The 13,645-nt window shown below is 41.2% G+C and overlaps 1 protein-coding gene across 2 annotated transcripts in view; it reads right to left on the bottom strand.

Annotated features, from left to right (window-relative positions):
* LAMA3 (laminin, alpha 3) overlaps nucleotides 1-13,645 on the bottom strand; it is an 83,447-nt gene that overhangs the window by 30,887 nt on the left and 38,915 nt on the right. For both annotated transcript variants that reach the window (XM_011939253.1, XM_011939254.1), the window contains 7 exons: nucleotides 11,484-11,654; nucleotides 9,783-9,934; nucleotides 9,467-9,629; nucleotides 8,890-9,023; nucleotides 7,629-7,773; nucleotides 3,320-3,439; nucleotides 2,788-2,921 (listed from right to left, as the gene is read on the bottom strand). In XM_011939253.1, coding sequence (XP_011794643.1) covers nucleotides 2,788-2,921; nucleotides 3,320-3,439; nucleotides 7,629-7,773; nucleotides 8,890-9,023; nucleotides 9,467-9,629; nucleotides 9,783-9,934; nucleotides 11,484-11,654 — 1,019 coding nt within the window. The remainder of the gene's footprint in view (nucleotides 1-2,787; nucleotides 2,922-3,319; nucleotides 3,440-7,628; nucleotides 7,774-8,889; nucleotides 9,024-9,466; nucleotides 9,630-9,782; nucleotides 9,935-11,483; nucleotides 11,655-13,645) is intronic.

Genomic DNA, 13,645 nt, shown 5'->3' with positions numbered 1-13,645 from the left:
CCTGAGCTCAGGAGTTCGAGACCAGCCTGGCCAACATGGGGAAACCCTGTCTCTGCTAAAAATACAAAAATTAGCCAGGCATGGTAGTGCACACCTGTAATCCCAGCTACTCAGGAGGCCGAGGCAGGAGAATCACTTGAGCTCAGGAGGTGGAGGCTACAATGAGCCAAGATGGCGCCACTGAACTCCAGCCTGGGCAACACAGCAAGACTCTGTCTCAAAAAAAAGAAAGAAAATTCTGGACTGGGCACAGTGGCTCACGTCTGTAACCCCAGAATTCGGGGGGTGGGAGGATCACTTGAGGCTAGGAGTTTGAGACCAGCCTGGGCAACACAGCAAGACCCCATCTCTACAAAAAATTGTTTTAAAAAAGCAAATTGTTTATATGCATCTCTATATCTATGTATTTCTTTAATGGATGGAGATGAAAAAGGGAATAAAGGTTGAGTGCTGAATTAACCTAAAGTTTTGCTGAGCCAAAACTAAAGCCACCTCTTTTGTGGTTCTACCTACTGCCCTTTTCTAGAAAACCTGGATTGACGGGCATCCACATCACTGTCTAGGGGCCTTGCGTTAATATCATGCAAACACAAACCACCCACCAATGGGTTCCTTACTGGCTCAGCGTGAGAATTCCTCCTGGCTCTGGGTAAGGCCACTGGCCTCCACTACCTCAATGACTACCCGGCCCAGGCTTCATTTACCCTTCTCCAGACTGGCCTCCTTTCCAGAGGCCCAGGCCGTTTTGTGCACCTGCTTGTGGGCATCTCCACCTGGCTGCGTCTCTAAGCCTGTCTCAGACTTAACTTGTCACCCCACTCCTCCACTGGTGTGTTCCATCTGCCAAGGGCTTAGCCCAAAACGAGGCATCATTCTTGACTGCTTTTCCCCTTTATTCCCCAACCCAAGCCATTGTGCAGTGCTGCCCATTCGCCATCCTAAATATATTTGGAACCTGATCCCTGTTGCTCACCTGCACAGCCACTCCTTGGGCCAGGTCACCCTCATCACTCACCTCTGTTAATACACTCGGCCTCCAGCCACTCTACCTGACTCTGCCCTTTCCTTCTCCAATCCAGTCTCTGCCCTGCGCTAGTGTGAGCTACTGAAAACCCTAATTTGGTCATGGCCTTTCTCTGGTGAAGTCTCTCCAATGGCTCCTTACTGTGACTTTCAAGGTACTCTGTGATCAGGCCCCTGCTGCCCACATCAGCCCCATGGGGCATCCCTATCCCACTTCCTGCTGTACTCCAGCTCTTCGCAAGTTCATGCTTTCTCTATCCAGCTTTGGTGCTTCACATACACTGACTGCTAGCATCTCTCAGGTCCTAGCTGGAGGTCACTCTCCTGATGGCCCCAACTGAATTAGGTTCCCTCCTGGCTTCTGTCAGCACCCTGAGCGTCTTCCTACGGCACACGTCATGTTCTCCTGTAGTGACTGTCTCTCTTCTGCTCTTCTCCAGGCTTCACCCTGCTCACTGTTGTCTCCTCGGCACCTGTCACTCTGCCTGAGGCCCATTAGACACTCAGTAAATCCTGTGTAATGAATGAATACGTGGTAACTCTCAAACATACTCAAAAGTACTCGAAAAAGCTGACTACCTTGAACGATTTTATTTTATTCCATTTCATGGAAATAAAATCAAGATGACTGACAATTCATAACTGGCTATTCATGGCTGAATTGCCTTTTAATATTGATAATATTAAATATTAATATAATCTCACTGGCTCTGAATTTCTTCATTTGTAAAACTCAGGGGTTACATACCATGACCTGCAAGGCTCCTTCCAGAGCCCAAGGAGTAAAGACGTTCACTCCCAGGTTCTATTAAAGTGCCCAGCTTTCCCATTTGCATTTTTGTCTTTGGAGGCAACCCTGACAACTTTAAAACAAAGATTAGTGCCTGACTACGCAGAATAGACAGATGCCCACATGTACAAGGACCCTAGAAGAAAGAATACCTTGGCATGACACCTTATAAATCACATCTAGTTCCTTCCAACTGATGTGTAAGTTCGCAAAAGAGTTAACTAGCTTCAGATCTCATATGAAAGTCATCATCACCTAAGCTTCTGGGAGCACTCTTACTTAGTTGTGAGGCTGCACGAATCCTTCTGGGATATGTTCTGTCCACACACTACTGTCAGCTATCGAAAAGTTTTCCGGGAGGATACAAATGAACAAAATGGTTATTTTTAAGTGCATTCCAAAATGGTGGGATTTTTTTTCCCCATTCAGATAAAGCTTTACTGCCTTTCACATTAATTCATTTATGTGTTCATTCATCCAAGAAACAGTTATGTACCAATTCCACACGCGCTAGCACGCAAGGAGCAGGTGATGCAGAACTCAAGGAGACATACTGTCTCACATTCTTCCAGAGACATCCTGAAGGTGGAAACCTCAGCTTCCAGTTCCCCGGGAATGTCTATCAGGCCTCGGGATGCCCACGCTCTCCTATACAGCCTTCAAGGGCCCAGGGCCACAACCTCTGTTCTACTTGTCGCCAGCATTGTCAACCCTACTATATTCTTTGTGGTCTCTCCCCTCCCAAGAATGACAATGGCGGTGAAACACAGTTCCCCCACCTTCCTTCTTTCCACTGCCCAGTCTCATTATTCAGGATTTAAATCTGTTTTACTCTGTTGACTATACTGTTAATACGGAAAAGTTAACTTTTTGCGTTTGTTTGTTGGTGAAATTAAAAAAGGCAGACCAGATTTTTTTTGGTCACAATCATAACCACTAACAGAGGCAATCTGGTTTTAAAAAAATCATCTTACCTTTCCCTGGTTGCAATTGGAATTCCTCCCAGATAATATGTGCTGAAATCAAATACTTCACCATCAATTATAGTGTTTTGAAAGTCCACATTTATCCACATGCGCTTTTGGACTTTTCCAATTTTGATCTGAATCTGAAATAAATGAGAGACGAATCAGCAAGCTAGGGGAAATAAGAGAATCCTATTCACAGGGGTTCAGAACTATCATGTTGTTATTTATCTTCCTCCAGATTCATTTATATACATAGTAGGAAGGCTCTGAGCAGTAGCATTTTTGGATAAAAATATGATACGAAAACATTTTAACAGAAATGTTTGCATTTGAAGTTAACCGTGTTTTATAGATGTCATGTATATATTATACATTTCAGGCCAAAATGTGCACATTTTAAAAGGATATATCCCTCAGTTAACATCCATAATTTTATCTGGTAATAGGAAGGGTTTTATTTATTTATTTGGGGCACTGACTTAATTGTAAAGGACTAAGGACACTTAACAATTCAAGTAAACAGACTCAAAGGGTGTACCGAATGATCTCTGCCGTTGTTTATGGCGTCTCCAACTCCTCTCTCTTTTGGTGGCTCTGAATTCAGTTTGTATCTCACCATGAGCTTGCCATCTTCTATATTCAGAGATATGAAGCAATCCTAGGACAGGGGAATAATGCAGATTACCGGAAGCCTTGCCTGAAGAAGAGACAGAGCACTGAAACTCAAGTTATTCTCACGGAAACCCCCGCTCTCAGCTTCAGCTGCTGCCTTAGTGAAAAGGGATAATGGTGCTGCAACAGCCACCTCACGGGATGGGGTGATGGTTCAGTATTGTAAGTCACGTTAAATGTCATGCACAGCGGTTGACACACAGGACGGACACAATAAATGCTAGCTATGATCATGATTTTGTTTCGTGTGATCTGAAAAGATACAGATCATTAATATTATTTGAAAATATGAGTGCCTTTTAGAGAGAGGCGTGGTCTTACACCGACCTCAGATACCTTCCACCATCTGTTTTCTGACTGATTCTTATGTCTCTGTCTCGTTTGTTGGTTTATCCCCTTCTACCTTCCATGTCAGTGTCGGGGATCCCACCCAGGATTCCTTCCTCCCCCACACCACTCCGTTCCCTTGACAATCACAGTCTGTCGGCTGTCCTATGGCTCCAATTCAGGTGTACTCATGGGCTCCAAATTGTTCTCCCCAGCCTAGACCTGTCTTCAGGGCCAGGTCTGCACACGTGATTCCCTTGTTGTTATTGCTTTGCTTGTATGACTCACAGAGACCTCGAATGGAGAATATCTCACACAGAACGTATGACCTACATGCCTCCCACAGGCTGCCAAGCCTGCCTCTCCTTCCTTTACACCAGGTGCATGCGCTACCCCCTCCCAGCCTGCCCCCTGCAGGCACGTGTGCAGCGCACACACACACATCACCTTGCTGAGCAAGCCACAAACCTAGGAGTCATTTTTTTTTCTCACCCCTTTATCAGAACCTAAGAATCATTCTTGATCCTTCCCTCTCTCACATCCAACATAATCTCATGAATTCTCCATTCTTAACTCTCTCTTTATGTCATCCAACCTAGTCTCAGCCACAACATCTTTAGCCAGTCCCTGCAGCAACAACCCGCTGGTCTCCCTGTGTCCCCCCGCAAGTCCATTCCCCTCTACAGCCAGAGTAGTCTCTGAAAATGCCAGTGGGAGCCTGTGGCTCTCCTCGGCTGTCAGGATGAAGCCCTGACCCCTGCCAGATGCTGTGTGGCATCTGCCTCTCTCTCAGCACTGCCTCTGGCTCTCCAGCCCCGCAGACACTGTTCCACTGAGTGCTCCCTGATCTTCCTTCCAGGCCTTCTTCATGCTTCTCCCTCTGCCTGGATCCCCCGTCTGCCCTGTCCCCAGGTCCCGTTCAAATGCTGTCTCCTACTGGTCCTCCTGATCTCAGAGGAAGCACTTCCTTTGCTCAAGTGTCTTTTATGTTGTACATCCTCATTTTACTCACAAACATTTCCTTGATACAGCTCTTCACAGTTGTGATGAAATAAACAACCTATTAACAGCATTCGTTTGCATACTCTTTTCCTCTAGATTATAAAATCCCGGAGGGCGGGAGCCTTGTCTGTCTTTGTCATTATTGCACCTCTATCATGGTGTGAAACATATACTTGAATCAGCTACTTCCCTAAGATGAGCTGAGCAGTTTCTGACTTAGGGCTTGAAGGCTTTGCTTTTACACAGTTCCTTAATGATAAGAATGCCTCTCTTTGAGTTCCAGGGACTGAGTTCTTTCTAAGAGGAAAATCACTCCTTATCTGGATCCTAAATCTTGCCTTTGGGAGTCAGCTTAGGTTGATCAACTCATAAACATCAGAGTTACACCAATTTACTGAGAGTCATGAGCCATCCTACTTAAAGCAGCTCTTTAGGTCGTTTCTTATGTAATGGCATTATGTAAGTTTTCTTATTATATGAGTAGTATTTCTGGTTCTTAGTCTCCAAGAACTTCAAATTATAGTACAAAGAAGACCTTGTTTTGTAAAACAACTGCCTTGTCCTGAAGATGCTGGATGACTTCTCTGCTCTAGGTATCCTTCAGGCTGTCTGGAACCTTCCCAAAACATCAGAACTGGTTCAGCCTTGGAATCTCCTGAAGGGTCCAGACCAACCCCAGAGAGGAGAGTTGGACCCAGTCAGTGTCACCGCCCTGCAGGTAGAAGGCTCTGGTAAAATCCCAAGCTCCTTATCAATCTCATGTTCTCGGACCACCAGAAAGCCTATGGGCTCACCCACATTTCTTCAGAAATACTCCCTGTGACAGCAACTACAGAAGCTCCTACTCACCGGAGCGTTCAACTCCAGGCCCGCTGTAGGTGTAAAGCAGCAAACATCACGCCAACTCTCCATCAACCAGCAGATGGCGCTGACGATCACTTGTAGAGTGTCACTTTGGACTTCTCTAACCTAATAGATTTTAGAAGGTCCCTAGAAACCTCAGCTATTTGGAAACAGAGAATTTTCAGTGTCTTGAGAAGGCAAACATGCCGACAAAGAAACAATCCCACACAGCCTGGTAAGAATCAGACCAAGATGGAAAGAGCAGGAAGTCAGTTTAGATCTTAGAGATCCCAGGAAGCTTTCACATGTTTTGAGTCAGAATAAGTAGATTCTTAGGCAAGCAGTGGTTCTCAAACAAGAAAACTGACAATGAGAATAAAATAGAAAAAGGGGAGATTTCTCCCACATTTTGGTGGCCTGTTCTCAAATTCCTGATTACTTGCCTTCATTAAAATAGACATTAATGGAACAGAATAGAGAGCCCAGAGATAAAGCCACACAACTACAGCCATCTGCTCTTTGACAAAGTCAACAAAAACAAGCAATGGGGAAAGGGCTCCCTATTCAATAAATGATGCTGGGATAACTGGCTAGTCATATGCACAAGATTGAAACTGGACCCCTTCCTTTCACCATGTGCAAAAATCAACTCAAGGCTGATTAAAAACTTAAGTGTAAAATGTAAAACTATTAAAAAAAAACCTTGAAGAAAACCTATTTTAGACATAGAAATGCCTAGAAATACCATTCTAGAAATAGGCCTTTGCAAAGATTTCATGATGAAGATCCCAAAAGCAATTGCAACAGAAACAAAAATTGACAAATAGAACCTAATTAAAGAGCTTCTGCACAACGAAAGAAACTATCAACAGAGTAAACTATCAACAGAGTAAATAGACAACCCACGGAATGGAAGAAAATATTTACAAACTATGCGTGTGAAAAAGGTCTAATATCCAGAATCTATACAGAACTTAAATAATTGACAAGCAAAAACCAAGCAACCCCATTAAAAATGGACAAAGGACACAGACTTTTCAGAAGACATATATGCTGCCAGCAAGCATATGAAAAAACGCTCAATATCACTAATGATTACAGAAATACAAATCAAAACAATGAGATACCATCTCATACTGGTCACAAAGGCAATTATTAAAGAGTCAAAAAATAACAGATGCTGGTGAGGTTGTGGAAAAAAGGGAATGATTATACACTGCTGGCGGGAATGTAAATTAGTTCAACCACTGTGGAAAGCAGTTTGTCTATTTCTCTAATAACTTAGAACTACTATATGATCCAGCAATCCCATTATTGGGTATACGCCCAGAAGAATATAAATCATTCTACCATAAAGGCAAATGCACGTGAATGTTCCTTGCAGCACTATTCACAACGGCAAAGACATGGAGTCAACCTAAATGCCCATAAATGGTAAACTGGATAAAGAAAATGAGGTACATATACACCATGGAATACTACACAGCCATAAAAAGAATGAGATCATGTCCTTTGCAGCAACATGGATGAAGCTGGAGACCATAATCCTAAGCAAACAAACGTAGGAACAGAAAACCAAATACCACGTGTTCTCAATTATAGGTGAGAGTTAAACATTGAGTACACATGGATGCAAAGAAGGGAACAACAGACATTGGGGCCTACTTGAGGGTGGAAGTATTTTTTAAGGACAGAAAAACTACCTATTGAGTACTACGCTTATTACCGGGGTGATAAAATAATCTGCGCACCAAACCCCTGTGACATGCGATTTACCTACGTAACAAACCTGCACATGTACCCCTAAGACTAAAAATGTTTAAAAGAAAGTACATTTCCTAGCCAACAGAAAGAAAGTACAACTGGGTGGAGGAAAAGGATGTAGGTAACATTTGCACATTGTTTTCCAGATCTAGTGGGTCGTTTATGACAACCCAGTTATCTCCAAATTGCTAAACAGAATGAATATATTTGGTTGCATCTGGATGCTTGTTATAGATTACCCCGTTTTCTGCGAAGAACAGCAAGCCTCTATCCACAGTGGTCTGAATTGTCTGTCCAAAGGTTGGGATGGAAGCATGTGGTTGAGTTGGAACTCGAGCATAGCCCGTACCTTCAAAATAATTTTTGTCTGACTCTTCCTTCCTCCTGTCAACATTAATCATCATAAGTTAGAACACAGCAGCAAATGATCACCATGCCAGTGTGCTTATTAATACGGGATGCTGCTCTCTGAAAAATGGAGCCAAGAAAATGCAATCTAGTTGTCACAATTTTGCTAAAGCAAAGGAGACATCTTTAAAATGTTAAAGCAGCCAGCTTTTTCTCCTGGATGTGCTCTTATACTCTGACAATCAAACCCTAGCTCGACAAAAGATGAGTAAGAGTCCCTTTTGGAAATGTCTACTTAGAAAGACGTGGTCTACCAGCTGAAGATTTTGAAATGTAAGAGATTATTAACTTGCAATGTAATTTTATTCTGAATAATAGATATTTGGTCCACTTCATATTAGAATATATCATGTCCCTATAATTGTAGGGAAGGTTAGGAGTTCAAAGCAGCAATTTTCAAAAAGATTGAGGTGGAAGAGTACCAAAAAAGTCATGGCACACTTTGTGAACCACTTTTTTTTCTTTTCTTTTCTTTTCCTTTTTTTTTTTTTTTTTTTTTTTTTGAGATGGAGTCTCACTCTGTCGCCCAGGCTGGAGTGCAGTGGCATGATCTTGGCTCACTGCAACCTTGACCTCCTGGGTTCAAGTGATTCCTCTGCCTCAGCCTTCCAAGAGGCTGGGACTACAGGCACACGCCATCACACTCAGCTAATTTTTGTATTTTTAATAGAGATAGGGTTGCGCCATGCAGGCCTGGCTGGTCTCAAACTCCTGGCCCAAAGTGATCTGCCCACTTCAGTCTCTCAAAGTGCTGGGATTACAGGCATGAGCCACTAAATCAGGTCTCTAAATCAGGTACCATCTAATATTAAATATTTCGTGATAGGAGGCACAAAAATTTTCATAAAGACTTTTTTTAAGTGAGAAAACTCTATCAATCTAGCATTTCATACAAATTAGGAAGAGACTACCATAATTAGATTTTAGGGCGGGACTGCCAGTCTTGCATGCATGCATACTTGAAGAACTACTGGCCCAAAGCCACTAGCAACATCAATAGCATCTCACTGGCCCATCGTTTATCATATGTAAAAGTACTGCAAGTTACCAAAACTCCAGTTACAGAGTTTCTGGTTTCTACATTTTATTTACCTTCTACAAGGCTCCACTTCAGTTGTGTTGAGATTGAATGTTTTTTTGAAGTTGTATAAGCTCAGAACATTTTCATTGAGGTCATCTAATTCAATACAACCTTTGTATGGAGGGAACCTTAGTCGACTGGGAAGCTGAAAATGAAATAAAACATCTTCTGCCAATTGAACAAAGGACAATAATCAAAATAGTATCAGTTAATCACTTTCAACAGTCACATGGCATAAGGGTTAATTAAGAATGTGAACCCTGGAACAAGATGCCCTGGCTTTGCTAGTTACTAGCTGTATGACTGTGGGCAAGTTATCATACCCCTCTGTCTCTGTTTCCTCATCTGTAAAATGGGAATGATCATGATGCTTGTTTAAATTAACATACGTAAGCTTAGAACAGTTTCTATTGAGTGCACAGAGGAAGCACTCAGTAAGTGTTAATTATTGTCGCTAGAATGTGCTGTAAGAATGTGCGGTTAAATCCATTTTACATGTAATTAATAATTAAAATAGAGACATGAGGTCATCACCATACCAAATTAAAATTTAAATATTTCATTCAGTGAAATAACATTTACACTTACTTTAAAATCAGGTGGGTAACCTCCAACATAAAATACAACATTTTCAGGATCCAAATTAAGGAGTGTATTGCTGTTTCTACCATCCATGTCATAGACTCCGGGTATTTCTGGTTTACTGGATGTGGCTCCTTTGGTGTAATTAAGCCTTGCAAACTGATAAATTCTGTTTAAAATGAATTTAGAATATAGAGTTACATGAAAAAATTAAAGAATTCAAAGCCAAGCCACTAAAAATGGGGTCCAGCAACATGTATACATGGAAGTTTGGTGAGCGCAGGTCAGGTTCACAAAGAGCAACAGTCAATCAGGCTTATACCTCTGAAATTTCACCCGATCCATAACTGCCTCCTGAGTCTCGCTCTCGGTCAAGATCTGGTCCACTTGGAGTTCAGTCTCACGGCCCCCCAGGTTGTAGACACAGGTGAGCTGGCCATCCACAACTGCCATGCCAATGTAGTCCCGGGAGGCCTGGAGACAAAGGGCCACCTCAGAACACTTCACACTGTGGTTTCTCAACTTCCCATCCCAAGAGGATGAGGATGCATTTCAAATGACTAACGGGTTTTAGGCAATAAGCCTTGGAGAGACAGAATAAACAAGGTGCAACCTTTTATAGAATAATACAGAATGCTGAGTTAATAATGCGAGAGCTGTCTCTGCTCATAGTATAGGGCGCTCATTTACTCATCCCTCCATTTGCTCAGTCTACAAATATGTGCCAAGCACCTGCCATACAGAGGGCCCAGATATGGACTCAGTCGTCCATCAGATTTTAGTCTGGTAAGGGAGATAAGCCATTTTGCTTCTCCCAGTACTACACAACATCCTCTTAACACTTTGTGCATGCCTCTGTTATCACACCTCTACGTTATCGTGATTAGTTATATATGTGTCTTTCTTCCCTGCTAGAATGTGAGCGCCTTAAGGTAGAAACAAAATGTTTTAAAATCGTGGCAAAATATTCATAAAACTTACCATTTTAACCATTTTAAGTGTGCATTGGCATTAAGTACATTCGAGAAATAAATTTTTGTTTATCACAAAGCCAGAATGTGACACATAGTAGGTATATAGTATAAACGTGTTTAATCTGCATTTTATCACAAAACAAAGCAAAAAATCATGACATAAGAAAGCTACAAATAAAATGCCAACCTCTTGAAGCATGGAAGAGTAATTACCAATAGTGTTGATTTTAAGAATCTTTAAATGCAAGATCCATTAGTGATAACTAACAATTTCCTAATTGGGCAGAATTTTTGAGAACCGTATTTCAAGCATTTCTCTTTCAACAACTGAATCCTAACCCAGTGAGTGATTAGCTTTTCCTCTGACACTTATGTCAAAGAAATATATTTAAAAAGGAGGGATTAAAAGCTAAAACCAGCCATTCAGAATGCCTGTAAGGGTAGTGAATCTACACGGATAGTAGCAGTAGTAACGAATTTACACTGATAGTAGCAGTAGTAATGAATTTACACTGATAAAGAGATGGGCAACTGCTTTTCCTATCACTTAGGCACGAGAGGGAGGATTCATTCCACTCCAGTCCTCACCCATAATCTCCCCATCCCACAGGCTTGAGGCGGTCTGAGGAAGAGGACAAGGTCACAATTCCATGAGGAGGAGCTACTGTTGATTTCCATGAAGGCTTGGTATTGATCCCTGGTAATGTGGTGTCAATTATACAACTTGGTAGTATGGAGGGGTGCCAATCACCCTCCCCAGGTGTGTATGTTTTTTACATGTACACACACGTGCCCATGTGTTGGGTCCATTGGGTAAGGCCTCTTGATCCTCCAGCAACCAACAATCCAGGATGCATGGGAGATCCCTCGAGGGCACTGCCACAGTGGGGAGGTGGGCAGGGAGGAAGCTGGAGGGATTTGTTGATGTCTTAGTAGGATTTCTGCCTGCTGTGCTAATGGCAGTGATGCAGCTGTGCCACACATCTCAAAAGCACACATCTTGAAAAATATTGTTTCAAAAACAAGGGAGATGTCCAAGCAATACTTACATCTTTATTTCCAAGGTACATCACAAACATATTCTCAGTACCCCCATTTTCTCTTGAGTTGGGCCTTTGGAGAAACAAGGACAGTGATGTGTATCCTTTCAAATCTTCCAGGTCATTTGGCAGTCGGACTTCAACTCCAGATTTACCATTGAATCTCATGGGGACAGCAACCTGTGAGGAGTCAGTTACAAGGTGTCAAACACTGTCCTGTGAAGAAAGCAGGCGTGCTCAGAGAGCTAGTTTGTGACTCGTAGCCGTGCATCAGCCTTTCCTGAGTTTTTATGATAAGGAGCAAGGGAATGTGAATGTCTCTAAGCCCTGGATCATAATCTCCAAGACCCAGATTATAAATTCATGAAGCTGTTTCGGGAGCTGTGTCATAAGGCATTTGTGTTTTTTATTAGTCAGGGATATTTGAGCAGTGCATTTAGTCCTCTGGGCCAGCAATAATAATAATGATAATGACAATAATATGAATGACAACCCTCGAAGGTTTTTGTGCAGACGAACTAACATCTGTGGAGGCACTTGGCATGGTGCCTGGCATACAGTCACAGATGTAATACATTAAAACTATATTTTAAGCCAGGCGCAGTAGCTCACACCTGTAATCTCAGCACTTTGGGAGGCTGAGGTGGGAGGATCACTTGAGCTCAAGAGTTTGAGGCCAGACTGAGCAACATGGCAAGACCTCATCACCACTAAAAAAAAAAGAAAAAAGAAAGAAAGAAAGAAAAGAAAAAGCCAGCCACAGTGTTGCATGCCTGTAGTCCCAGCTACTCAGGAGTCTGAGGTGTGAGGCTCGCTTGAGCCCAGGAGCTCCAGGCTGCAGCATGCCATCATCATGCCACTGGACTCCAGCCTAGGAAACAGAGTGAGACCTTGTCTCAAAAAAACAAAACTATATATACCTATACATTTATATATATATGTAGTTTTTAAATATATGCATTTATATATTATATATACAAAATATATTTATATAAGTATATATTAATATATAATTTATATGATTATGTATTATATACTATTTATATATAAATATGCATTTTAATATATTAAATGCATATATAATTATGTTATATAATATATAATTTTATATATTATATTGAAATGCATATATAATTATATATACATTATCTGTAACATATAATTTTATATATTTAATATACAAAAGCATATATAATTATATAATACTATATATGCATAAAATATATTATTATAATATATAATTAAATATATATGCATATATTATATTTATATTTATATTTATTAAAATATTTCAAATGCACTTTTAAAGGAACTGCTTCCCTTGGATATATTACATGTTACAGTTTCATTTATTATAGGCGTTCAGTCCTGAAAAATGAGTGAGTGCATCAAGGCTCTCTAAAATAGTACTTCTTAAGATCTCTGTGATGAAGGACCATTTTTTCTTTCTAATATGCCAGGGACAAATACTTTTGTAAAACATACTCAAATTTAAATAACTAGAAAAATAAAACAGATGGTAGACAAAATACAAGCCCACTGATCACATGCTTGCATGTTGAGGCTATTCAAATTATTCAAAACTTCCAAACATTTACTCTCAACTTTATACTTACGTGTAATAGACCAATAACAAAAGTTCTCTGACTAGCCTTGGTGTGTGAACCAAGAAGATAAATATTTCCTAATGATCGAACACAAAAGAATGAGATTTACGGCAAGTCTGTATTTTCTCTATCAAGTATTTAAATACTTATCAAGAATCTTGTATGTGCAAGGCATTAAATCAGAGGACTTAGCGATGGGGTCCCACATTTGCAGGCTCATTTCATGCCTCTCTCTCCTACTCACCCCCTGCCCTTCAGAACCTTCTCTGAGTCTCTGCCTGGCATTCTCTCCTGCTTTTTGTCACCTGGCAAATTCCTACTCGTCCTTTAAATTTTTTAAATTAAGGTATTTCTTGTATTTAAGGAAAGGGAGGGAGAAGGATATGTCTCTACGTGCATCACCATGAAATGGAACATGACTCGCAGAACTGACACCTGTTCCCCTCTCGCTTCTCAGGGGTCACCACTACTCTGGATCTGGATTCTCAAGCAAATTCCCATGCATTTTTTCATAATTTTTAAAAATTAAATATGCATTTATCTATAAACTGTAATTAGTCCCAT

This window comes from Colobus angolensis, unplaced genomic scaffold, assembly GCF_000951035.1.
Source record: "Colobus angolensis palliatus isolate OR3802 unplaced genomic scaffold, Cang.pa_1.0 Scaffold18, whole genome shotgun sequence".
Classification (NCBI taxonomy): Eukaryota; Metazoa; Chordata; class Mammalia; order Primates; family Cercopithecidae; genus Colobus; species Colobus angolensis.
Note: the sequence above shows the minus strand (reverse complement) of the source record. Positions and strands in the feature narration are given on the sequence as shown.